General features: G+C 32.6%; 4 protein-coding genes across 6 annotated transcripts; 1 reads left to right on the forward strand and 3 right to left on the reverse strand.

Annotated features, from left to right (window-relative positions):
* The first annotated feature begins 1,379 nt into the window (after positions 1 to 1,379).
* Positions 1,380 to 4,535, forward strand: LOC100795990 (sarcoplasmic reticulum histidine-rich calcium-binding protein). 2 transcript variants are annotated; one of them, XM_003536598.5, is made up of 3 exons: positions 1,380 to 1,467; positions 1,631 to 1,708; positions 3,295 to 4,535. In XM_003536598.5, exon 3 carries the CDS (start codon positions 3,323 to 3,325, stop codon positions 4,316 to 4,318), a length of 996 nt encoding a protein of 331 aa, XP_003536646.1. In that variant the 5' UTR covers positions 1,380 to 1,467; positions 1,631 to 1,708; positions 3,295 to 3,322; the 3' UTR covers positions 4,319 to 4,535. The 2 variants fall into 2 exon arrangements, with proteins under 2 accessions (XP_003536646.1, XP_003536647.1); XM_003536599.5 differs by having other exon boundaries at positions 1,387 to 1,467; positions 3,261 to 4,535.
* A 964-nt stretch (positions 4,536 to 5,499) lies between these two features.
* Positions 5,500 to 8,591, reverse strand: LOC100796877 (fruit protein pKIWI502). The gene is made up of 5 exons (XM_003536600.5): positions 7,850 to 8,591; positions 7,218 to 7,317; positions 7,024 to 7,119; positions 6,851 to 6,931; positions 5,500 to 5,860 (listed from the first exon to the last, which is right to left on the reverse strand). The coding sequence occupies exons 1-5, from the start codon at positions 8,395 to 8,397 to the stop codon at positions 5,798 to 5,800; spliced, it is 888 nt and encodes a 295-aa protein (XP_003536648.1). The 5' UTR covers positions 8,398 to 8,591; the 3' UTR covers positions 5,500 to 5,797.
* A 7,970-nt stretch (positions 8,592 to 16,561) lies between these two features.
* Positions 16,562 to 20,071, reverse strand: LOC100798472 (serine/arginine-rich splicing factor SR45a). 2 transcript variants are annotated; one of them, XR_416555.4, is made up of 8 exons: positions 19,905 to 20,054; positions 19,748 to 19,800; positions 19,503 to 19,580; positions 19,235 to 19,346; positions 18,159 to 18,308; positions 17,407 to 17,470; positions 16,817 to 17,059; positions 16,562 to 16,659 (listed from the first exon to the last, which is right to left on the reverse strand). XR_416555.4 is itself a non-coding variant. In XM_003536603.5 (7 exons), the coding sequence occupies exons 2-7, from the start codon at positions 19,768 to 19,770 to the stop codon at positions 16,911 to 16,913; spliced, it is 576 nt and encodes a 191-aa protein (XP_003536651.1). In that variant the 5' UTR covers positions 19,771 to 19,800; positions 19,905 to 20,071; the 3' UTR covers positions 16,562 to 16,910. The 2 variants fall into 2 exon arrangements, 1 of the variants encoding a protein (XP_003536651.1); XM_003536603.5 differs by having other exon boundaries at positions 16,562 to 17,059; positions 19,905 to 20,071.
* An 881-nt stretch (positions 20,072 to 20,952) lies between these two features.
* Positions 20,953 to 25,074, reverse strand: LOC100797948 (ATP synthase subunit beta, mitochondrial). The gene is made up of 9 exons (XM_003536602.5): positions 24,497 to 25,074; positions 23,650 to 23,725; positions 23,403 to 23,491; positions 23,162 to 23,279; positions 22,973 to 23,076; positions 22,714 to 22,872; positions 22,391 to 22,615; positions 21,991 to 22,302; positions 20,953 to 21,424 (listed from the first exon to the last, which is right to left on the reverse strand). The coding sequence occupies exons 1-9, from the start codon at positions 24,974 to 24,976 to the stop codon at positions 21,308 to 21,310; spliced, it is 1,680 nt and encodes a 559-aa protein (XP_003536650.1). The 5' UTR covers positions 24,977 to 25,074; the 3' UTR covers positions 20,953 to 21,307.
* Positions 25,075 to 26,427: the final 1,353 nt, after the last annotated feature.

A 26,427-nucleotide genomic window follows, 5' to 3' on the forward strand; every position in this document is an offset into this window, starting at 1 on the left:
AATTGTTTCTACTTGACACCTTTGATGATGATACTTGTTATATGTCAACTATTTGATTAATTGATTGTCACATGTTATTTATATGACCCTTATGTATCAAAAAGTTGACTTTTCGATTTTTTATTTAAATTTAATGATTTGTTATCATTTTAATTCCTAAACACAAACACTTATTGATATTTTGATCGATAGACTTAATTACGTATTGTCATTTTGATTCTTGAAAGTATTTTTGATTTTTTTTAATTAAGTCTTGTGTTGCATGAAATTAGTAGTATAGATATTATCATATTATTTTACTTTTATTTTTTTTTGCGATGTTTTCATTTAAATTATACATAAATATGAAACTAGTTTACAAGTAATTATATTGCACTAGTAAGTGTTAAATCCAGGATGTTATTAATAAGATTCTTTAAGGCTCCAATTCAGACATTCTACCTATATTGAGTTACTATCTTATATGCTATTATTATGTGTAAAATGTTATATTACTTAATTAGTCTATTTTATGGAATAATTTTAATGATGAAAAGACTATTTAAAAAAGAACTTAACACATTATAACAATTGGATATCTAAAAAAAATAAAAATTAAGTATAAAAAGACATGAAAAATAAAAGTGTTAGACATATCTTTTTACAAATTTCGCATTGTTCTTCAACATTGAGTATTAGAAAATGTGATCAATTATAAATTAAAAATATATCACCTATAAAAATAAACATAAAATATAATTCACTTATTATATTCTTGATGAAATAAGTCGTTGTTGTTAGAATATAAAATATATATATGACTTACAAAATATAACTTTTATGATTCTTATGCTTGACAATTATTTTTCATCATTATAAATAATTGTTATTACTAAAACAAATGTTATTCATTGGATTCGTTTATTTAAATTTATATAAAAAAATTAAAATAAGTGTTTTAAAAAAATTTTTAATAACCAATGATTTTTTTTCTTAAAATAAACATAAAAATATCTTCTTAAACAAGTCATCTAGATAAATATTAAAAAATAAAAAATTACTTATTATAATTATTAAAATAAACATTTATTTGAATAAATAAATTTAAACAAACTAGTCGATTATTATGATGCTAAAAATTAAAAAACTGTCATACTAAAATGTGAAATTATTAAGTTTATAAATCGAATCTAAAAGTTAAACTTTTTGATACAGGATAGTCATGTAAGTTGTTAATAAAATTAATTTAACTCACTTTTATAAATTTATAAACAAAATTAGAAGTGAATGTGGCGGGGACCGCGTCCGCGTGGACACCGACCATGACCATGCGCGTGAAAGAATATGGTCCGATTCAAGATGAGAGAAAAGCTAAAGCGTGTATAAATTAAAATTGTATTGTTTCTTTTCATTAGACCTTTTTTGGAAGGAATAGGGGCAAACAGCAAGTCCTACCCCTAACCCTAACTTGGAACCTTCTTCCTTCAGGTATCGCTTCCTTCCTCCTCTCTTTCAATTTCAACCCTCTCTGCTCCATCGCTGCCTTTTGCTGTTCTCTATTTCCCTTTTGTTTTTACGGTTCCTCACTTTCGATTTTTGTTTCTTATTTCTTTTAAATTATCAACTTTTGGTTTGATTTGATTCGATGCAGATTCATCCGTACCGCTAGTTATATTACTGGATTCGGGGCAGATTGCTGTTACCGTGTTTCTCCGCTTTCATTTATAAGGTAAGAAATGATGGAGAGAATATCCAAGGAAATCTATCTCTTTGAATTACTGATTACTTGATTGCGGATGGAGATATGAGAACAAATAACATTTGCGTGATTTTATCATCTTCACCATGTTCACTAACTTGCTATGTTTCACGGTGCCAATTATTGATCATGAGATGTAATCGATTTTTCTTCTACTAACCTATTTTTGTCTTAATAATATTTGCAAAATTGTGCAATGTTACAACTTTAATCCCTCTGAGCGATATAGATTGCACTTGAAATCGCAGTTGGAATGATATAATTTTAAAATTGCGATTCAAGTGTACGCGTGATCTATGAAGTTAGTGACCTAGTTTCATATTTTACCCACTTTCAAAGTTAGCAATGCTTGAACCTGCTTCTTTATTGATTGTTATCCCGCATCGAAGAATGCTGCTGCTGCTTATCAAAGAACCCTAACTGCTGTTCTTCCTCTTTCTGAGCTAGCTGTCACCCATCATTGCTGTTTGAAGTACTATTCTCTGCACTAGCCGCCCTTTTTTCTGTTCTGTTCTTTGTTCAAATTTCTTTTCCATTTGATGCTGTTGACAGGTTTCAGTTTTCTGCCTTTTTCTCTCAAATCCACCCTCTCTTGTTCTAACCCACACCCACCTGTTTTATGTTTATATTCTGAACTAAAGTGGAGGTTGTGACCTGTGAATATGATTGGATGATGTTTATGGAATATGGATTACAGGCTATATGTACTAATATGCATGCATATGAATTTTCTTAAATCTTACTATTTGATTCATGTTTTTTACCCTTTTTTTTCTGATTTTAATTAACTTGGTGAAGAAGAACAAACATGAAACAGAAGTGATCAGTGGAAAATAGGAAAAAATAATGGGTTTGGGTCATCTGACCTGACTCTGTCTCTTCTCTCATCATTCCAAGTTTTTTTTTTTTTTTTTAATTTCAGCCATCTTCACTATAGGTGATGAGCAATGCTCATCTATTAGTGCTATTTTCATTTGTGGGTTAGCATATTTTATTTGTGGTAATATAAATGTTCAGAATATGTAGACTTTTTTGTAGTAATAAGCCCTGAGCCATTTTTTTTTCATTCGCAAATGTTTGTTGTTAATTGTTAATTTTTTTGTTAGCGGGAGGAATCAAATCCACAACCTTTCCCTTCCTCCTTTCTCCTTTTACCATCAAGCCAACCTTATAACTCTTGCCCTGAGCCCTTGTATCCCCACTTACCTTTTGAAATTTAAACCGCCATTGTGACTGAGTAGATTGCTGATGGGTCATGTATTAATGTTCTTTTGAATAATTATCCGAAAAAGGTAAAGGTTGTATATGTTATTTTTGTGATATTTTTTTTTGCTAATTGTCTGTAGCAGGTTTCTTTTTCTTCTTCTTTTTTTTTTATTGCAAAGAACAAGTGCTAAATATATTTGCATAAATAACAGTGTGAGGTAGCATTTTTTATTGTTTGTTTAATCCTTTGTAATTTTCAATATAACGATTTGGTTTGATTTGATCAAAACTAACTTTGATTTTTCTCTTCTGTGAGATGCACTTCTGGTCATCATTTTACCAACATGCAGGTTTTGAGTTGTTGGTTTTTGAATATAAATGGACGCCAAACGGTTCATCCAGCTGGTTGAGGAGAAGAAGAAGAAGATTATGGAGAGAAAGGAAGCTCCTCTGAAATGGGAGCAGAAGCTGGAAGCTGCTGCTGAAACTAAAGAGAGGAAGCTGAAGGCTACAAAGCATAAAAAAAGATCTGGCTCTGATAGTGACAGTGATAATGACAGTGATGATGAGAGTAGAAAGACAAGTAAAAGATCTCACAGGAAGCACAGAAAGCATTCTCACTATGACTCTGGTGACCATGAGAAAAGGAAAGAAAAAAGTTCCAAACGGAAAACAAAGAAATCATCCTCTGAGACTAGTGATTATGATGACTTTGAGAGTAGCTCTGAGGAGGAGAGAAGAAAGAAGAAGCAAAGCAAGAAGCTGAGAGATCGAGGTTCAAGATCAGATTCTAGCGACTCTGATTCTATTGCTGATGAATTAAGCAAGAGGAAAAGGCACCACAAACGGCAACGCCCATCAAAATTTAGTGGATCAGACTACTCTACTGAAGAAGGAGATAGTCTAGTTCGGAAAAGAAATCATGGAAAACATAGCAAACGCCATCGACGATCAGAATCTAGTGAATCTGACTTGTCAAGTGATGATGCTCCCCGTAAGAAAGGTCATAGAAAGCACCAGAAACATCACAAGCGATCACATAATGTGGAGCTGAGGTCATCTGATTCTGATTATCATCACAGTCATGGTCAAAGAAGCAGATCAAAGTCATTGGAAGAAAATTCTGAAGATGAAAGCAAAAGATCAATGCATAAGAAGTCTGATCGCCACCACCACCATCATCGCCACCACCACCATCATCATCACAAACATCGGCACCACCTGGATGATGAGAGAAATCACATGCAACAACACTCCCCTAAATTCAATGGAAAGCATGATGAGAAGTTAGACAAAACTGAAACCGATAAAAAGGATGGTGGTCATCATGAAAGTAGAGCTATGGTCGAGAATAATGATGGTCAAATTGTTTGATTTTTGAGAATGAATCTGTTGTGGTGGTTCTGTACTGATTGGCAGCTGAGTATCTGATATCCAAATTAAAGTTAAAGGAACAATTTCATTATTTATGTCGGATGTAATATTGTCGGCAGTTATTGTCTATGGAAACTTTGTTGGGTAATTGTTGGCTGTGAACATTAATTTGATCCTCATTCAACTATAAAACAGTTGCATTTGAAGTTTACAAAAAGAATACTCTTGAGGTTTTTTGTGGGATTTCTCTTTGTTTGGTTTTGCTACTGCACAGGTAGGCTTCTGTATGCTGTTCAGTTAGTCATTGTGGGTAGAGACTAATTCGTCAACTATAGAATGTACATCTATTAGTGTTGAAAAGACGTGTGAATGCTTGCCGTGTGACGAAACGCAGGGTCATCAATGAGCTTTGAAACAAGGCTTGGGAGGTACGTATTGCACGCCATGAAGAAAGCTAAGAATTGCAGGTTGCATAGCCATGGCTTGCTGTTCATACTTTTTTTTTTTTCTTTTCACAACACCTTATCAGTTGCAGCTACGCCTACGTATACGTTTGCATGAACTACCTCCCTACTATGGGTGTGGGCAGATTTTGTTAGATGATCTCATTATTCGTTATGGGGTTTGCCCTCCTTTTATTTTGAAAGTTTAAATCCCATCGAATTCAACACTGCTAGGCCCACATCTATTAATTCTTAAAAGCTTTCATTGTTAAAGGAGTCATTAATTCGCGGAACGAGCAGGTGAAAGATCACGGTAAAGAGATGGCAGCTTGACAAGAGTTAATTTGTTATTTTTATTACAAATTATTTTAGTTTGAGAAATAATATTAACCATCTAACGTGAATCGGCGAATGTGAATATGCGATTGTATGGTAAGGACTAATTTCTTTCAACTCTCAATACTGAATTCAATGAACTGATACAGCATGTTCAATTCATTAATTTATCAATTTATAATTTTTCGATTTAATTTACATTAACATAAGAATTTGTTGTCGATCTAAATAAATTCATTTATCCTACGAAACGACCAAAATACAAAAGCAGACATTTTAAAATTATTTTCTGTCACGAATTCAAATATCGGTTTAAGATAGTAAAATGATACAAATACTTTTGGAAACTAAGCGAGTCAAGCTTAAATAAAAACAGCCCGATTACTTGTCGACTCTTGGATCAGTGTCAATCTTAATGTCAATATATCGATGATGGCTGCGTGATAATACAGGCATTGATAGAACAAAAGATTGGCTTGCAAGAGTGCCAACAAACCAACCCTCGCAAGTATTTTTCGACTTTCTTAAGCCTGGTATTTCCGTCCTATATTTGGACCCCGGAAATTCTAATATAGACTAAAATTTCAAAATTGTTTTTTATTGTACATTTCAGGCTGAGATGCTTGATACTCAGCAAAGTCAATGAAATAATTATGGAGTATCAAAAAATGATACAACAGTGCTCAAAAATCCATTTTGGTCAGAAGTTCTTCAATATCTTATCAGCGGATACTCCATCAGCAACAAGAATTGATGTCACTTCCTGCAACAATATATTCAAGGGTCATGCATTGGAACCACGAGATAAAGAAAACGCTAGCAACACAATATTTGACGTTCTGTTGCTGAGTGAAACCGCATTTGACCTCACTAATTAAGAATGAAACTACATTATTTATGGCACCACATTAGGTTTTATCCAACAAAAAAGGTAATGTTGTTAGTATTTCTCAATTCTCACTACATAGCATTGTAGGAAAAACACGAGCTACAAAAATTCTTAGCAACATTGATAGCAGATCAAGCGGCTATTTGTATTGTAGACAATTATTATAACAATGCACATCCCTTCCCCCCGAGATTGTGAAGCATCCTCTCTTTCTCAAGCAAGTCAACGAACGCATTCACACATAATATATGCTATAATAACCCGTTTCATATATTGAAGTGATTGCTTTGTACAAAAGTCCTATTCGAGAGAGTCCAGTTTAAAGGCACATAGATTGGTGACATGCATGAATGCACCCAAATACCATCTTGATAAATAAAGTAATTTCGTCTTCTTCTCCTAATGCACCTTATTCTCTATTAGTTGGACAACTCTTTCACTAAGTTTCAAAAAATAAGAAAATCCTGGCAGGGAATGGAGAATGAAAACTAGTAGATTGTAATCCACATGATGCATGACTTGTGGAGATTACCATGTCTTGTCAGCAAAATCTTGATTTCTATAATTATTTAAAATTTTAGTCATGAAGGCTTTGCCTAAGGAGGAGACACCAAATTAGTTGAGAACCTACAAGCTAATTTTCTTTCTAAACGAGAGTGCTATTTCTAGGAGGTTTGGTTTCCTCAAAGGAACCATTGTTGTATCTTTCTCCCATTCTCTACATAGGTTTCTTCATATGACTTGACTAGGAAAGACTGGCACTTGCCCAGAAGGTTGTACTAGTGGACAAGTTAATAAATACACAACAAATACATGTCTCATAATTATGAAGATAGAAAAGTAAAGCTAAGCTCTAATATGCACCTCGGTCATCTGTTTCTGCCCACAAAGTACAGCACCAGTTGTCAGTGGGTCAGATATTTGCTTCTCTCTTGAAAATGCGGCCTGTGAATGTAATCATGTGTGAAATGAAAACAATATTCAACTTGTGAAGCTAGTAATTTGAAACTCTAATGCAACGTGCCCACACACTTTACCTGAACATAGCCACTTTCCCCTGTCCAATTCTCATCTGGTTGAGACAATACAGGCACAATCTTCACACCGGAAGATTCCCAGTCTTTAAACCTATCCTATAACATAAAAGAACATTGTTATTAATGCAAGCTCTGATTGAAAGTAGTTCGAGCTTTCCAATCATCAAGCTAACAAACAAAACAACTGAACTAACCTGATAAGCCATTCTCTGAAGGTTCCTGGCCCCATAATATAGTCTCACATCAGACCTCTTCCCGGCATCAAATCCTGACTCAATAAGCGATCGAATTGGACTGGCACACAAACCACGTAAATGGTGACACCAAGTAAAAGAGAGTAAAAGGAAAATCTAGTATTAAGGTCCTGTTTAGTCAAACTTTTCTATAAACACTTGTAAAAGAAAAAAAATAAGAAACTAAAATGAATTGAACTTCTCCCACATGTTAAAATCAACTAGTACACTCAACTTTTATAAAATCTCTTTTATCTAACTTCTGCGAAAACTGAGGTGTATAAGTTTAACTTAATTCATTTTACCTTGTAGGACATTGCATTATTGTTAATAAATGCAATACAAGATTTTAAAATTCGGTAACTATTGCAACTGTAACATCAATTTTGGGGTCTATGCCGCATTGAGACTGCAATTAAGATCGCATTAGTCACATTCATTTGCAATTTTCGGCAATATCAAGGACTGTGACAAAAGTAGAACTGTAACGGTAATCTAAGACCTTCATTTCCGTGTAGCATGAGTATGTTACAAAAGAAATTCTACGTTCTAGTATAAAATTTGGGGGTATAATGGAAAATTGAAGAACTGACCTAATTCCAGATCCAGTGGCGAAGACGAGAACGGTTCCAAAATTCTCGGGAGGGTGGATCCGATCGATGTCGAATCCGTTTCCCATGACTTGGCTGAGTTCAACCACATCCCCTCTCTTCAACGCGCACAGCGCTTCCGCGGTGGATCCCGCCACGCTCTTCACCAGAAACTCGAACACGCCACGGGCCGCGGCGAGCTTCGGCGGCGACGCGATGGCCAAGAACGAGGGCTTCGGCGCGTCGGGGACCCGGAGCTGGAGGTACTGCCCGGCGAGTGTGTGTGACGCGGCAAGGTCGGGGGCGTCGGAGACGTCGATGGCGATGTGAAAGAGCGACTCGGCGGCGTGCTCGACCTCGGAGAGAGGGGCCGGGGTCCAGACGGCGGTGTCCTGGCGTAGGGCGGCCGAAACGGTGGCGAGGCGGCGGCGGCGGGTGGTGCGAAGGTTTAAGGGGAGGCGGCGTAGGATAGACATGGAGGGGCTAAAGTGCACATGGGGGTGAAGGCTGAGGCCCGTGAGGGAAGGTGGCGGTGAGAACAAGAGTGACATGTTTTTTTAATGTGGTAGTTTTGTTTGGTGAAGTGGTTCAGTCAGAGTGAGAAGTGGCGGCGGAAGTGGCGGGTAATGATAAAATGCGCCAGTGGTGAATGCTACTGAATTTAAGATGACGAGTGTTCCACGTGTCATTCATTCTTGGCTATCCCATCCCATGGGATGGAGCTGGATATACGGTTATTTTTTTCTCACTGATTTTAGGTCGAGTTCATTAATAGGTATATACTTTTGGGATGATCGCTCAATTTGTTGGTTTTCAACTCACTATTCATTAAAATTGGGTTGTTTTGAAAAAAAAATTATTAATCATTGGTTTTCATTGTAACGAAGTCGTTCTAATTAAATCAATAATTTGGAAACTGTTGCATTAAATAATAAATACTTTCTTGTAAAAAATAAATGTTTTAAAAAAATATATTAAAAATCCGTAATTTTTTTTATAAAAAAACTCTGATCATTACGAAAAACAAATCATGTAGCTGTTTTAACTTATTGGCGTGCGTTAATTTTCTAACAGCTTTGTTATGTATGTTATTGTCTATTATCTATTATCTATTATTATTATTATTATTTTGACGATTTTTAAAATTGTAAGAAAATTACTGCTAGTAGTTCAAATCAGTCTCATGTCAATAACTAATTTCAAAATAAGTATACTTTAATAAATACTACTATTAGTAAAAAAAAATAGCAAATTTGTCAATCACCATACTCTTGTGGCTAATTCTCAAACGATTATTTTTTAAAAAATTTTGAGGTTGATATAAAAAATCTATTGGACACTTTTTTAAAATAAGATGTTTTTCGTATACAAAGATTTTTTTTTCTAACCATGACAATAATAAAAACATTTAAAATAATAACTAATATTCATCGGAGACCATGAGAACATAAATATATTAAAAATAAATATTTTTCTTTTAACATAATATATTCTATATATAATCAAAATTAAAATTCAAACTTTAGATTAGTTAGTTAAAAAACACAAATGTGTCTATGAAATTTTGATCATATATACAAAGGTATATTGGAGGCTTTGCTTAAAAAATGTATTGCTTTGGATACCATTTTTCTTACAAAATTGAGTTATTTTTGAAATAAATTTTTAAAACAGTTGTACAAGATCCCATTTAATAGATGTAATTGCACATATAATACATGTTAGTTGATTCATAAATTTTAAAGATATTTGTTATCATCAAACTTTGTAGCGATTACACATTCTATATTTCTTTTAGTTTAACAAACTATTATGGGAAAAGCTGTACCTAGTAAAAATACACAAAATATATCATAAGAAAATAACAAAAACATAAATTTGACAAACTTAATGTGGTTTCTGAATATAAAAAAAACTTAACAGGGTTTGACATTTTTAACTTTAAAAGAAATGTAGTCTCGAACAAACTCTTTTTGACACACTTTATAATTTATTTAAAAATACAAACTCTTTTTTTAGTAGTGTATCAAATTTTGTATCTTTCCAACTATTAATGGAGTGTGTTTTAAAAGAGTAAGTTAACAATTGTGTTGCTAGTGCTTTTTTTTTTTTTTTAAATTTATATTCGTGGAAATGCTTCAATAGTTACTTACTATCGGTCTCAAACAAAAAATTATTAGACAAACCTAAAAATTCTCCTCAAATAGTGTGTATATATCTTAATCTTCCTGCTCAATAGTTACTAATAATAACGATGGTTACCTCATGAGAGACTCTCTCACATCTTTTTGTCTCATTTCTCAGTTTCTTCTACTTGGGTACAAATATGTAATTCAAAAAACCTCACTAAGTTTTTCCACATTCTATAGTTTTTAAATTTGAACATTATACATGAATGGCAATTTTATTCATTAACCAAAATAAACAAGCTGCTGCACACAGATCGAAATAGTACTTAATTTTTATATTTTCGGTCCTGTGCAATCATGATATAGTATAGTACCTTATTGTGTTAATATAATTTCTTACACTGCCTTCGTTTTAAAGTCTGCTCCTCCTTGTGATCCTTTCGCCCTCAGTTTGACAGTTCCAACATAATTAAATTGACTAAGGTGAATAGTAGATGCTGATATCAAATCAAATCTCTATAACGAAGCGGCAAATTTTCAAAAGTAAAAAAAATAGCAACGGAAAAATGGAAATCCATAAAATGTCAAGGCATAACTTGTTATTTTATGCGTGCCAAAAGCTATTCTATATTTTATTAAGGTTCAAGTGCTTAATTACTATTTTTTCCCTCAATTTGTGGATCCTATTTTTTTAGTCCTCTAAATTTAAATTTATTTTTTTAATTCTTAAATTTTGGAAATTACTCTTTTTGACCCCTTCCATGAGTGTGCGTTTAAATATCAAAATATTTTTTTTGTTATGAGTCATACTCATCTTGGTAAGGACTAAAAGAAAACAATTTTCAAAATTTAAAAACCAAAATAAATAAATTAAATTCAGGAGACTAAAATAAACAAGACCTCCAAATTGAGAAACTAAAACAATAATTATTTAGAACTGTTTTTAATTATTTTTTTAGATAATATAAATTACTATAAAATATTTTATAATAAAAATTTACAAATATACATATAAATAAATTGTTAAAAAATATTTTTATTTTATGTTATTACCTTTATTCAAGTTCATAAAATATATTTTAAAATAAAATTTTAAATTAAAATAAATTGAAGACTTAAATATGTTTTTAATTTTTTAATTTGGGTTATTTTTATTTTTTGATGTTCCAAATTTAATTTGTTTTTAGTTCTAAATTTTAAAGAATTCTTTTTTTAGTCCCTCTTCGTTAAAAAAAATACTAACCGCCCCAAAATCAATCCAAGAAACTTTATATGAAGAGAATTAAAAAGAGAAATTTTTTAAATTTAGGTACTAAAAAAGTAAATTTAAATTTAGGAGACATTAAAAATATCTAAGCCTAATTAAGTTGAATGTAAAAAAAAAATTGATTTTCATGTGTATTTTTGTGGCTTAAATAAGATTTTTCTCTGTAAATATTTCAAAATTTAATTTTAATCTCTAAAAAATTTATTAGTTTTGAGTCCTAATATTCTAAAATTGAATAATATTTTAGCATGTGATTGAATACAATTCAACTCAACACTATCACATAATCATAATCATTGTCTAAATATGAAATTAGGTCAGTAAATATTTTTCATACATGTATGTATATCACTCTATCATAATCATTTCTTCTTCTTCTTCATACCATTGCCCTTTTATTTTTATTTTTTCCTCTTGTATCTACTGTACGTTTCATATTCTTCGATTCCTCATAAATTAAATTAAATATTTTGTGTCTTCCCAAACCTCTCATCTTTTGCCTTCCTCCACGAGAAAAAGAAGCTAAAGCTAGCTAGAGAGCAAAGTACCACAAGAAAAAAGATCGAATTGCAACCAAAATTACCTAGAGGAAGATGTGGAAATTGCCATATGCATTGCCCGACTAGAAAATTAAAAAATTAATCTCTTCCGTTTTGGATTTGACTCCGCTGGTTGGCTTGTCGTGTGGACTATGGGTCGTTGCTCCACCAGTCATTTTAGGAAGACACTTTTTTTTTTATATATTAAGTTTCTTAATATTACGTGAATTACTCCATGCTATCTAACATTTTTGAAAGAGAAAAAGAGAAAATTAAATATAAGAATAGCAGGTGATATGACATAATAAAAAGAGAAATAAAGAAAGTTGCAAGTCTTAAAAAGTGTTTATTAAATGAACATGTTCATATATATTACCACTCAAATATGAATATGATTGATGTTTAAGAATTGCAAAAAACAAGTCATAAAAGTGGTTGATTGCTAGGGGAAAAATAGCGGGTGGTAAGAATTTTGACTTTTGAAAAAGTAAGCACTGAGTTAAATCCTTTATATTTCTGCTCATTAATTAATTATCAGAGAAGAGTTGGGAGCTAGACAGTATATACATTCGATTCAGCAGAGAGTGAAATTAATTAATGGAAGGAATGAAGCTATTCATACGCTTTTGCTGTTTGGTTCTCCTCTTCCTCCGCAACCATCACATGGACGTCCATAAACAACAACAACATTCGCATACTCTGCAAATAATGCATAATACATTGATAGATATATCATCATGTAATAATCAGCTAGATCTATTAATGACTTGCATGATACATTCAGAATATGTAAGACAGACATGCAACATAAGAATTAAGAGTTACAAAATGTGGAAAAACTTACTGATGTTTGTGGAGTCACACAATTGGCCTCAAGCCTCACTATTCAAATGAAAACATAGCTATTAGGAGTATTTACCGATAAATAAAACCATATTAAATTCGATTTTGGAGCGTAAACAAGGGGAAGAAAGGGAAACTTTGTTCTGATCTTTCTGTTATGAAAGAAAATATCAGTGTCTTTAATAATTTCATATTCAATATACTCAATTCCATAAAAGGATCTGTTCTCTAATTTCCTTAATTGATGCCATCCGAATGATCAAAGCTGATAGAAAACATCAGAACAATATAGGAAAACTCTAGTTTTATTCACCATTTTTTTAGGGGAAAAATGCTCTACAATAGTGATGTTCGAGTGCTTTGTCTATCACTTCTACACATAGCTATTAATCTCACATCTCTTGCGAGATCAGAACATTTTATTATGATTTTCGCTAGTTGCATGCCTTGATCTGATACTGTTCGAATAACATTTTATATATGTTGCAGCGGCAAAAGACGTTCACCTTTGTCTAAAAAATAGAGAAATTTGAACCAAACCAAGATGATACGAATCAACTCCTCCCTCTTGTGTTCTTGCGTAAAAAATCTTACCATTTTTGAAGTATAATTGAAGTTATGTCTATTTTTTCATATCAACTCTAGGTCTTGAAAAAATGAACAAATTACTTTTCTTAGAATACCACAAAAAGGATAATAGGAACCTCACCGTTAACTACATTATTTAAAGTAAACCTACACACTATGGATAGTTTGATTAGTCAATTTCATCATCCATATTTTAATTGACTACTTCACAATAAATCTACCTTGTGGATTGGACTGCATGCTGCTTTTGCCTTGTCCAGAACTCCAACGGACTGGGTCGACGTCGCACCACAGTTCTTCCAGGTTTTCCGATCTCGTACGTGGAAGACACACACCATGTTAAGTTTCTTAATAATTTAAGATCAGAAAATGATAGATGTACACTGTGGAAAGAAAAGAAGAATATATATATATATATAAGGAAAAGTAGAAAATAAAAAATAAAAATGATCTGAGAAAAGAAAATAAATAAAATAATAAAATGAATACATATTTCTCTCCTTTCATCACTTGTCTCTCTAATTTTTTTCATCCAGATGTTTGATCATATATAGTAGAATGGCATTATACTATATATATGGTTTCTGGATCTTCTTAATTATAATGTGTGTTGACATGCATGACAACTATGCTGGAAGTGGAAGGTGGAAGGACGAGCCTCTACCCATCAGCGTCCATAAACTAACATCAACAATTAATCGATTGCTGTCTATGAAATTAATCAACTATATACGTACATACATATATTCATAAACTTTATATTTATATGTTTTCTTACTGGATCAGAAGTTATTCCTTAATTTCCTAGCTCGCTCTTTCCAGGTAAGAATATATCACAGCAAACATAAGATGAATTTTCTACGATTGTTGCACTACTACTCTCGCCTCCTATGTTTTATCTATTTCTTAAGTTGGGATTAATCAATGAATAAAATTGTCATATTTCATGTTTGTCAAAAGCTACTGATGTTTGTGTAATTACACATTTGCCCTCAAAACTCGCTCCCAACTCAACCAAAAACTTGGCTATTATTTTCCGAAAACGCATATATATTATTTGTGTTACGGAAATCGGTTTGTATATATTGATATGTACTTGTTGGTCAAACTTGCTCCAAATCATGTCAAATCTCCAGATCTTGGATGTATGTATACCAAAGATATATAATTATATGAAATTGCTTTGATATTTATTATATAATTTTTTTGTGCTCGATCAAAAGAAACTCGGAACAGGTCTTGTTGACTTGAATGTTTGTCATGCGATGACGACTGTTTTGGTTGAAGTTTTGTCAAAATTAGTTTGAGTTTGTCCTAGTATTTCTGGTAACAAGTTTTAACGGATAATCAACCATAATCATTATATCGAGAGATTTAGATTAGTCGGTTAAATAAAAGATAGGACTGATTGTAAATATTTTAGTATTTAGTTTTATCTCTGCCAATAAAATCTTAATTATTAGATTTTGAAAAAATAAATAATGATAAGAATAAAAAATAAATTTAAAAAATTATTCTTAAAATAATTTATTCCTTTTTAAAAAAATTGTTAGAATCTAATTAAGACATGCTTTTCGTTGGATATTTTTTTACTGTTGTACCGAGTATCTATATATGAATTATTTTATTTGTGTTGACATTATTTGTCATTATTTCTTTACTCGTTCAACAAACATGATGAGGTGATCCTAAAGAATATGGCAATTATTCACAATTCAATATTAATATAATTTGATAAAATGATAGAAATTTTGTTTATAAACGTTGACTTTGTCCTCGAATAATAGATATTCTTGTACCATATAAAGATTACGCATTTGTTTGACTTTTAATGAGACCTTTAGGATAGATATTTTTTTTTTAATTTTCTGTTTTTACTTTAAATAATAAAACTGCTGTTTATTTTGAATTTATTTCTTATTTCTAAATATTTTTACAAGAAATAATAATTTTTTTTCCTGTTAGTGTTGAACAAGTCAAGACAACTCTAAAGAATTAGAAGCCACAAGAGTGATCGTATTCTGTCCTCCTTTGTTTCGTAAAGAACCGGAATGACGACTTGATCAAATAAGTCAAAATACATATTTAAGATTCAATAATTTAACCATGATCAAATTAATATTAATAAAATAATATCATAAATTTATAATATTAAAATCTAGACATTATTTGATAAAATTTTAACATTCAAAATACATACAAATGTGTAAATTAAATTAAATATATAAAAAATTTAAGTGAGTAATTCAAGTTTTTCTTGCATTAAAGTGTTATTTGGATAATGTATTTAAAAAGTATATAAAATTCTAGTAATTTATGAAAATATATTAATTATTTAAAATTGTAGTAATTGTCATTAAAAGAATGAGTATTTGAAAATCTTTATGCTAACTTTCTCACTCTCCTCGCTTTTTCTCTATCCCCCTTTATCAATATTGATACACTTGTTTTTAAATTATTAAATAACTATAAATGGGCTATTTTTTTATTTTCAATGAAGTTTAATATTGGAATTTTAATTTTTTAAATATATATTTAAAAAAAATCAAAAATGGAGAAAATTAAATTTTCCTATCTAAATTAAGAATTAATTTTTTTTAAAATTGAATTAATTTATCCAAACAATACATTTAAAAAATAAAAAAAAATTTGATGAGAGCCATCAAAATTTTACTCATTTCAAATTCCTTGAAATCTTAAATTTCCTTGTCCGAATACAACATTAAGGTCAATCATGTGATTTATTTTACTGGACACTATGCCAGCCAGTCCAGTTTATAACATTGAAGCCAGGTTAGAGAACAACTTGCCTAAATAATACAACAACAACAACAACGCCTTATCCCACTAGGTGGGGTCGGCTACATAGATCAACTTCCGCCATAATGTTCTATCAAGTACCATACTTCTATCCAAACCATTAATTTCGAAATCCTTTTTTATAACCTCTCTTATAGTCTTTTTGGGTCTTCCTCTGCCTCGAAATAATAAAATAGAAAATATAACAAAATTAAAAAAGAAATAAAAATGAGATGAGAATGTAAGAATAAAAGCATATAATTATAATTAAGTGAAAATTGGAGTCTTTATAGGCTTGAAATTAAAAATAAATAAATAAATAATCCATCGAATCAACCTGTCGAATTATACAGGCAGAGGCGCAGAGCTAGGTATATAAATGAGTAACCTCAACGCCACCGGCTAATTTGGATACAAATTCCGACTATATTCGACCTAAATCGAAAACGCGAACAGATCAAATATGTCAAGAGCCTAACAAGTGCAGGTTATGCCAACTTATTCTATAGCCGTGCCCTAAAAAAGAAATCTTTTACACAAACCAGCAGGATTCACCAAATATAAGTGACCTTAGCAAATTCATATATACTTACAAACAACACGAGCAAGGGCGTTGCTTCCAGATATCTTTGAGTTTCAAACCGTTAACTATACATTCCACCATCAAGAAACAACCCAGTCAATGGGATGGAAAATAAACCAAGTTTTGCAGAATGCATGCTTTCTAGGAAAAGACAAGCTTAGTACCACTAACCTAATTAGCACCAACACTTGCACAATATTTTTTACACACAAAAAAGGATACGATTTTAAATACTGGTTTGGTCCTAACAGGCCAACCCATGGGTATGGGTATCTTTGCTTTATCTTGGATGGCAACCATCACCAGCTGACAAGGACTAATCCCTCTGCCTCCTATGTGTGTCAGAGTAATCTTCCACCCTCCTATGATATGGAGAACGAGATCGTCCTCGCCGGTCCCTTGAATGGTAACCTCTATCCTGCCATCGCTTAGGTGAGTAACTATGAGATCGTCTCCCTCCCTGTCCTGCATATGTTGATCACAACAGGTCATGATGTCAACATGGATGCAGGTAGAGTAAGTCAATCACTAATAACACAATGTCAACATTGTTCTGATTCAAAATGAGTTGCTCTAATGTAGAAAGGAATATCTGTTCAAAAAGTACAGGCAATAAAAGGGACAAAATTGATACTAGAACATAATCCATCCAAATGCAGCGGTGATTTGGTGGTTTAAAGTTTGAACTACAAATGCAATATGCTAGTTTTTTATAAAACAAGAATGGGATTCATTTAGATCAAAACAAGTGTTGAAGACATTAGATTATGGTAGAGTACTAAAATTCCAGAAAAGATGATCCTCCAATTTACCCCGCTTATCTCTTGGACCACAGTATTTGCCAGGAGTTGGAGTCCTGCCACGATTTCTCTTTGCCTGCAAAGATGCAAATAAGATAATGACAGGTAGGACATTTGGAACATGCTGATAAAATATTACAATACAATAGAAACTGTTTGAAGCATTTCACTGTTAAATAAATCAACTTTACACTACCTTTACAATATCACAGAACCAGGGACGACACAATTGCAAGGACAAATTACTGTTTCTGAGGCTTAATGGATAACCAGTAAGCCATTACTATAATATCATTAGCCAGAAAAAAGCCAAAGATTTCAACACCATAATTTTAATTAACAAGATAAAACCAACACAGTCATGAAACATAGAAATTCAGTGCAACATACTATTATTATAAATATCAAAAGAAAAGGAAAAATATAAACACGTTTATTACTGCTAGTCTGCCACTAACAAAGAGAATGAATAAAGGGCAACACCCTTCTGTCAAATACTTGGATTTGAATGGATGAGATTAGATGTCGATGCAGATCTCATCTCGTGAAGAGATAGGTTCAACTGTTTAGAGCTTAGATGGTGAATTCAACGTAGCTACACAAAGAAGACCTGTTGCCAAAACTTATCAGGCAATGTTCTCAGAATGAAGAAGTTTGGGATGGGGAGGGGGGACTAGAAAGGGAAAGAGTAATGGGAAAAGTAGAACATAAATAATTTGGCTAGACTCGTTCTGATGCCAGTGGTGCTAACTGCTAAATATTACCTTTTCCACAGTTATCAGCCGACCTTCAAAAACAGAGCGGTTCAAATACTTGATACAGCACTCAGCATCATCATTAGTTTCCATAGTTACAAAACCAAATCCACGAGATTCTTTTGTATGAGGATCTTTTACTAAGTGGCAGTCGACAACCTGAAAAGCAAAAGCTATATAAAATTTTCCTAAAAATAGACTCCTATTAACAAGAATGGTTGGTTTTTCCATTATGCATGATTTAATTAATATACAAACATAGACTTTGTTATAACATAAGTAACAAGGACATCTTAAAACACTCAAAAATAGAAATACACATGATCTGATATGTTAAACAGGTATCAATGCAACAGGCAACAAAAAATTCACATAATGAACCACGGCAAGTGTTTTCAAAATCATGAATCCAAAAATCAAATTAATGAAACTATTGTAATTAAGACAACAGATCATAGCTCTTTAATCCAACTCTCCAAAATCTACATAATATTCTACCCATCTAAGGCAAGAGTCATGGCTCTGTCATGCATAACACATCATTGCATCCCCATACAAGCAACACTGATGGAGGCCAGACTACTAATACACTGAGCCATATGTAAAATGCAGTTCAAAAGTAGGGGGCTGTCACTCATAAGTATACTCTTATATCCATCGTTACAATTACAACTTATAAATTACTCCATGAAATTTAAGTCGGGACTTGTATAGTTGTGTGTTTACACAGACAGAACACACGGGAGCATCAAATAAGACCCACTTTGATTTGTTGTTGATTGAAATGAGTGATCTGAATAAGTCCTGCTAAAACTTTGGGGTAATTTAAATGAAAGAAGGAAAATTACATTTCAGCATTCCTTGGTCCAGAAACATTATTTAAAATCAAGCCAAACATTCTAGAAATCAAATATTCCTACACACTATGCAGTTAAATATTTAGATTTAGCAACTATAGTTGCTTAAATACAAGCATTGAGAAAACTGAAAAGAGACACAGCAGCAAATCATGTTATAAATAAAAGAATGCACTCATCACCACACTGCCCTCATAATTTCAACATAACAATTGAAAGGAACAGTACCTTTCCCTCTTTACTGAAATACTTGTGAAGATCACTGTCAGTTATCCTTGTGGACAAGCCTGTAACATACAAATTATTTCCAGGATTCTCCACATCAGCAGAATCTTGACTCCTGAAACAAACTTAACCATCACTACAAAGAACGTAATTAGCATTGCTATGCTAAGATATCTATCATATCACAACTTAGCTTTTATGAATGTGTGTGCATGTCTAATATAGGGTAAGTTATAGAGCAAATTAGAAGTGCGTTTCTGGGAAGCTACACCTGGAACGACTTCTCCTGGACCTTGATAATGACTTTGATCGACTTCGACGGCTTCTAACAGGAGAAGGCGAAGCAGACCTAGCAGAACAAGTTAACAACATAGAGCTATAAGATTTTGCATCATTAAAGTAGAAAGTAAAAACCTAAATAAATATAAGTTCATAGGTCAAGCTTTTTAGTAAGTTCTACTGAATTGAATTCAACCTCAGTGAAAATTAAATAGCACGAAGAACGTTATGACTAACCTTGGTGTTTTTGCAGAGGACATCACATTCAGCGATTGAGAAAATAAAATTATCTTTTATCGTCATTTGAACCAGAAAAAAGAGTAAGCACAAAGAATTTGGCATCAATTGAAATTGAAAAAGCAACGAAAGGGTTCCATGAATGAGTCAGCGATACCTGCTAAGTCGAAACAGTGAAGCTTCCACAATCCAGAGCCGAGACAGACAGCTTGACAGTTACAGAGGGATTGATTTTTTACCCCAATTGTACCCTTGCCTCAAACTCAAACTCTTCTCTCATTAATCATAAACACTGGGAAAAATGACATTAATTTATAAACTCTCAAAGTGTAAAGAAATTTATAACGATACTTATAAGAAAAATGTACAATTATTTTTTTTTATAACAATTAATTTATGATATTTTTTATTAATTATTTTTAGATAATTTTATAATATTTTTATAAGACTGATATTTTTTGTGAAAATAAAAAAAATGATAATTTTTTAAAAAATTATAAATTTAAGACATTTATTATTATTAATTAAATTAATTATTTTTTTTAATATTGATGAATTAGATAACTAAGTTTTATAAATAAAAATAAGAGAATATTGTTAATAAGTCAAAAATCATCTTGATAGTAAAAATATTTAAACTATTAATCAATTACAAATTACTTTAAATATGAGTTTTAAATATTTATTATAATATTTTTGTCCTTCAATTAAAATTAAAATACATATAATAAAGTCACAAAAAAAAAAAAACATTGCAAAATTGATAATTCAATCCATAACTTGACAGTCCGAGTAAGTAGTCTACCTTCTCTAAAAATAACGTGTTGAAGTGCTATTACCGACCATTCATTCATTGGGTAATTATTAAACCACTAGACTGAAAAGTCATTAACAAAGTTTAAAAACAAAACAATGTAAATTGACAAATAACTTCACCTACAATTGGAAATAGATATTGTTATATTGAAGACTAAAGGCATAATTTCATTGGAAATAAAATCACAATTAATTTACGAGTATTTTTAAGATGGTATGATTAAATAAAGTGAAGGTTATTAAAATTTACTTGGACTAAAAACAAATCTTGCTTACAATTCAGTCCAGCAGTACTCCATTACTAAAAAAAAAAAAAAAGATATAGAAGTAATAAAAAGAATCCTTAAGATTAAATAATTAGCATAAAAAAGACAATACAATCTCCAATATTCAGTAAGGAACTCAAATTACGCTGGCCATGGACCAGGTGGAACAGTTGCAGAGTTTTTAACATTAATGCATCCAACGTTCTCAACCAGAAAGTAAAAAATGTACATCCTCTTGCCCTTTTCCCCTTATTAAATAACACAACTTAAAAACAGGGGGGCAGTTTGGCCACAGACATTGACCGTAGTTCATCTCACAGTCGGCAACATTAAAATGGAAGGAAGGAATAACCTGATACATTTTCATACCCAAAAAATGGAAAATTTTGTTGTTTGGCATTGCCAAGAGTTCCTAAATTATTAAATTTAGCAATTACAAAAAAAAAAGGGATTAAAATGAGAACAGGGCTGTGTGTGATTAAGACGCTGCAGATTCCTTAGCAATTTTCTCGGCCTTTGCAATGACCTCCTCAATACCGCCAACCATGTAAAACGACTGCTCTGGAAGGTCATCGTATTTTCCATCCAACACACCCTGTCAGATACAAAGGAATCATTAAACCATGCATTAGACAGTCCACAAAGAAAATCAACGTAGACAGTTCATAAACTCAAGTATGACAATTGTAGCTATATCACTGCAACAAGACTATGGTAACCAATGATGAGCAAAGTCAAATGAAACAACAGTAAAAGTACGCAACAAAGGCACAATACTATTGCAAACAAAGTCATAACCTAGATAAGGAAAAAATGGAACACGAACAGCTCAAATAAAGAGGTGCGTGCAGTCCAGATAGCCAAGTGTATGAACTCGCACTGCATAAGTGTCTGTTCAACAAATGCATATAAAGACTCGGGCAAAAAAAGAGGTAAATGAACACACAATTTCACTTTTCAGGTGTAGCTTATAAGAAATTCAACTTCAAATTAATTTCCAGTAAGATGATATTCATGAAACAAATAAAAGAAGTGGTGCAAACACGATTTTGAAATGAAAAAAAAAAATCATATATAGGCAATAGCAAAATGAGATTACAACCGAAGCCATCTTAGACCACTAGGATGGGGTAAAAATCAGATAAAACGACATAATAATACCTGGAAGCTGGCAACGTTCTCCTTCAACTCAACATATTTTCCTGGGGCACCAGTGAAGACTTCAGCAACATGGAAAGGCTGGCTTAAGAATCGCTGAATCTTACGGGCACGGGCAACAGTCAATTTATCATCTTCACTGAGCTCATCCATTCCCAAAATAGCAATGATATCTTGAAGATTCTTGTAGTTCTGAAGCACTTTCTGTACACCACGAGCAGTTTCGTAGTGATCCGCACCCAAAATAAGGGGGGAAAGCATACGAGATGTAGAATCCAAGGGATCAACAGCAGGATAGATACCAAGCTCGGAGATCTATTAAATATCATCAAAATCAAAATATTTAGATGATAACAAAAAAGGTAATTGCATCAGCTATTTAAATAATACAACAAAATCAAACCTGTCGTGACAACACTGTTGTGGCATCCAAGTGAGCAAAAGTGGTAGCAGGAGCAGGATCTGTCAAGTCATCAGCAGGCACATAGATAGCTTGGACAGAGGTAATTGAACCCTTCTTGGTTGTTGTAATACGCTCTTGAAGAGCTCCAAGATCAGTAGACAAGGTTGGTTGGTAACCAACAGCAGATGGGATACGACCAAGCAAAGCAGACACCTCTGAGTTAGCCTGCACAATACATCACAATATAAACTGAACAGTAATAAAACAAACAACATCCCCAAGACAAAAAGTCATCTTAGACAAGTTTGCCAAAGGACACTTACTTGGGTAAAACGGAAAATGTTGTCTACGAAAAGAAGCACATCTTGCCCTTCAGCATCACGGAAGTGTTCAGCCACAGTAAGCCCAGTAAGACCAACACGGGCACGGGCACCAGGGGGCTCATTCATTTGACCATACACAAGAGCACACTTGCTTTCACTCTAATACCATGATACAACCATTTTAGACAAAATTAATAAAATACCCAAATGAAAGTATTATGAAGAATACTAAAAAGGCCATGAAATGCATTCAATGCACCTGCTTATCATCAAGCTTAATGACACCACTCTCAATCATTTCTCTGTACAAGTCATTACCCTCTCGGGTTCGTTCTCCAACACCAGCAAACACAGAGAAACCACCTAATCAATGGAAACAGTCAGCAGCATACAGCATGGAAAGGTAAAAGAACATTTTACCAAGAATAAACTAAGTGTACATACATACCATGAGCTTTTGCAACATTGTTAATAAGTTCCATAATAAGCACAGTTTTTCCTACACCAGCACCACCAAACAACCCAATCTTTCCTCCTCTTTGATATGGTGCAAGCAGGTCAACAACCTGTACACAAAAAATTCATGCAAAAATCAGTAACCAGTCATAAGACACACCTGCACAAGTAACTTAATGAAGGAGACCAGATAAAATGCATTTACAAAAGAAAAACATAAAAAGGAAAAATACCTTGATTCCAGTAACAAGAATCTGCTGTGCAGTTTCTTGCTCAACAAAAGCAGGAGCTTCTCTATGAATGGGCAAATAATGCTCAGTATCTAAGGCAATGCAAAATGATTACCATCAGTTTCATGAGAATGACAGAAAAGACTCTTACAATATCTACAAATCAGATATCAGATCATATATATATATATATATATATATATATATATATATATATATATATATATATAAGGTTTTATGCGTTTCTTACTGATTTCTCCCTTGGCATCAATAGGCTCTCCAATGACATTTATGATACGGCCAAGGGTAGCCCTACCAACTGGAACCTGAATAGAATGCAAACACTATATTAGAAAATAGAAAATAAATGCAAGTAACAAAAAAAAGAAGCTAAATTAGTGTGTGCAAAAATGTAAGTACGCTACGAGGAGATTCAACCAGTTGATCAAGATCAAAAAGAACAATAACTATAGACTATTTGAAACTAACAAAAAACAATGACAGTGTGTTTTTAAACAATAGGACCATAAAGTGACACTAACTGAAATTGAGCAAGCTAAAAGAAATATCATGAAATTGAAATCCACCCAAATCAAACAATAAACAAATCATAAGTTAGCAAAAAAGTATAAATTACATAACAGTAAAATCGATTAAAAGGCCACCAACTTCAGCATACCAATTAAATTAAATGTCGAAAATACAGTAGGATACAAACTATCAATCTATCAAAAGATAAGATGGGATTCTTTCAACAATGAAACAGCGATAAAGCTCGCATACATCTATGTACTAAATAAACCCAAAACAACAACATCACATCAATTTTTTTCAAAGTAAAAAAAACATGATCAATCTTTACAAACACTTCGTTAATTACAAAAGTATGTGATTTTTTTTCAGATCCAAAACATAAACCTACAGCTTTAAATCTCAATGCTCCGAAAAATCAGATATCCAAAACCAAAAAAGTCAATAAATCTCAGAAACCCCAACTCGGATACGAAAATCAAATCAAATCCAAACACAGTAGCAAAGCAGAATTCACCAAATGCAAGGTTGAGCTAATAATAAAAAACAAGTTATTAGGTATTTACGGTAATAGGGGAGCCAGTGTTGAGAACGCGCCAGCCTCTAACGACACCTTCGGTGGCATCCATAGCAATGGTTCGGACAACGCCTTCACCCAAATGCTGCGCCACCTCCAACACAAGCCTCGACGAGTGATCCAGAACCTCCAGCGCGGTCATGATCGGAGGCAAACCCTCGTCGAATCTGACATCGACGACGGCACCAATGACCTGGCAGACCTGCCCGATCGCGCCCTTCCCGGTGAATTCATCGGTGATCTTCCCGCCGCCGCCGAGCTCCTTCTTCCCCGGAGGAGGAGGAGAGGGAGGAGTGGTAGCAGCAGCCGCGGCGGTGGCGTACTCGGCGACGCGGTTCAGCAAGTATCCGTGCGGTGAGGCACGGTTGGATGACGTGAGCCTCGATGTCGATGCGGAAATTGAGGGCTTCGATTGAGATCTACGAAGGGAGGATCGAATCAGAGAAGATACGAGCCTGCGTGAAGCCATCTTCAGAGAGAGAGAGAGAGAGAGAGAGAAAGAAAGAAGAGGGCTAGGGTTTGTAGAGTGAGGGAGTGACACTATATGCACATCCAAAGGCACTGCGTGGCTCAAATTTTGGAGTCTTTTTTACATTTTCGTTCCTTGTCTTTCCATATTTTACACTTTTGCCCCCGGGTTTGTTTGAGGCTTGCGATTCTGTAGTTTGTGGTCTTTGTTTGACTCGATGGGCTCGACAAAGTTTTTGTTGGGTGGGTGACGTGGCATCACTTCTATTTTCGAGTTTCGACAAGGTTAGTTGCTTTCTTATCTCCATGGAAGTAGGCGAAGATTTCTCTAACCATGGCTCAAAGTTCATATTTTTTTTCACATACAAATTTATTTTCCAAAAATATTATTACTTTAAATTTTCTATTACTGGGTAAAATTTCATATATATTTCATTAAATAATATGTATCTATTTGTATTATCTACACCTAACTTATGGAATTCACTTAAAATCAAAATTTATACGATAGCAAAAAAATATTAGAAAAATATATATTACAAATAGCATATTATTACCATTCCTCATATTTTTTTTATCAAGAGCTGAATCCATAACATTTTACCAAGATACTTAATTGCATATGATTTTTTATATGAAATAATGAAATATTAATAATTGGATTTATCAAAAAAATAATATCAATAATTGGAAATTAACTTTACCTTGATAAACCTCATCTCTAAGGGGCGGACTCACGTATGACTGAGGGGACATGGCCCCCCTGAATTTTTTCTGAATATTAAAATCAATGTATGAGTGTGTGAGTGTGACTGTAAAAAAATGAAAAAGTGGGGTGCACTTAGTAAAATTAGTGCAAATACTAACAGCCTGAATGTTGTGGTGCGTAAATTGGGCATGTGCAGAAGATCTGAAGATGTTTCCTCGTGCATAAATTTCGTATGGGAACTAGGAGAAAATTGTCAATTTGGATGTTTCAAATATCTTTGGACTTTGTCTTTTTATTTAAACTATCGAACTAGTAAAAAAAAATTATCCTTTTTTAGAAAATTTATTTAAATATTATATTTTATTAAATTTTAGTTACTACTTATTATACAATCTTTGGCTTTTTAAACTATAAAATATATAGTAATTTTATCATTTTTTAAAGAAATCTTATCTTAAGATTATATTTTATTAATTTTAGTTATTATATAATTGTTTTTATCTCTTGACTTTTTTCTAAACTATAAAATCAATAATAATCTTATTTTTTGTGAAAAAGTTATATTTAAATATTATATTTTTTTTTATCAAATTTCAGTTATTATACAGTCAATTTTTATCTTTTGACATTTTAAATTATAGAAATCAATAGTAATTTTTTGTAAAAAATCTCATTTGAATATTATATTTGACTAATTCTAGCTATTATATAATTAGTTATCATTTTTCCAAGAGTTTTGTTAA

The sequence above is a fragment of the Glycine max genome, chromosome 10 (assembly GCF_000004515.6).
Source record: "Glycine max cultivar Williams 82 chromosome 10, Glycine_max_v4.0, whole genome shotgun sequence".
NCBI classification, from domain to species: Eukaryota; Viridiplantae; Streptophyta; class Magnoliopsida; order Fabales; family Fabaceae; genus Glycine; species Glycine max.

Bases quoted from the DNA above. Each gene is read 5' to 3' on its own strand.
- LOC100796877 (XM_003536600.5), bottom strand. From the start codon at position 8,397: ATGTCACTCTTGTTCTCACCGCCACCTTCCCTCACGGGCCTCAGCCTT. The intron at 7,318-7,849 runs GTCAGTTCTTCA...TTTGTGTGCCAG, and splicing joins GCCACTGGATCTGGAATTAG to TCCAATTCGATCGCTTATTG. The intron at 7,120-7,217 runs GTTAGTTCAGTT...TTTATGTTATAG, and splicing joins TTCAGAGAATGGCTTATCAG to GATAGGTTTAAAGACTGGGA.
- LOC100795990 (XM_003536598.5), top strand. From the start codon at position 3,323: ATGGACGCCAAACGGTTCATCCAGCTGGTTGAGGAGAAGAAGAAGAAG.
- LOC100798472 (XM_003536603.5), bottom strand. From the start codon at position 19,770: ATGTCCTCTGCAAAAACACCAAG. The intron at 18,309-19,234 runs GTACTGTTCCTT...TTTGCTTTTCAG, and splicing joins ATTTCAGTAAAGAGGGAAAG to GTTGTCGACTGCCACTTAGT. The intron at 17,060-17,406 runs GTAAATTGGAGG...CAACATATGCAG, and splicing joins TGGTCCAAGAGATAAGCGGG to GACAGGGAGGGAGACGATCT.
- LOC100797948 (XM_003536602.5), bottom strand. From the start codon at position 24,976: ATGGCTTCACGCAGGCTCGTATCTTCTCTGATTCGATCCTCCCTTCGT. The intron at 22,873-22,972 runs GTGCATTGAATG...TCATGGTATTAG, and splicing joins TTAAGCTTGATGATAAGCAG to AGTGAAAGCAAGTGTGCTCT. The intron at 22,616-22,713 runs GTAAGTGTCCTT...TGTATTGTGCAG, and splicing joins ACATTTTCCGTTTTACCCAA to GCTAACTCAGAGGTGTCTGC.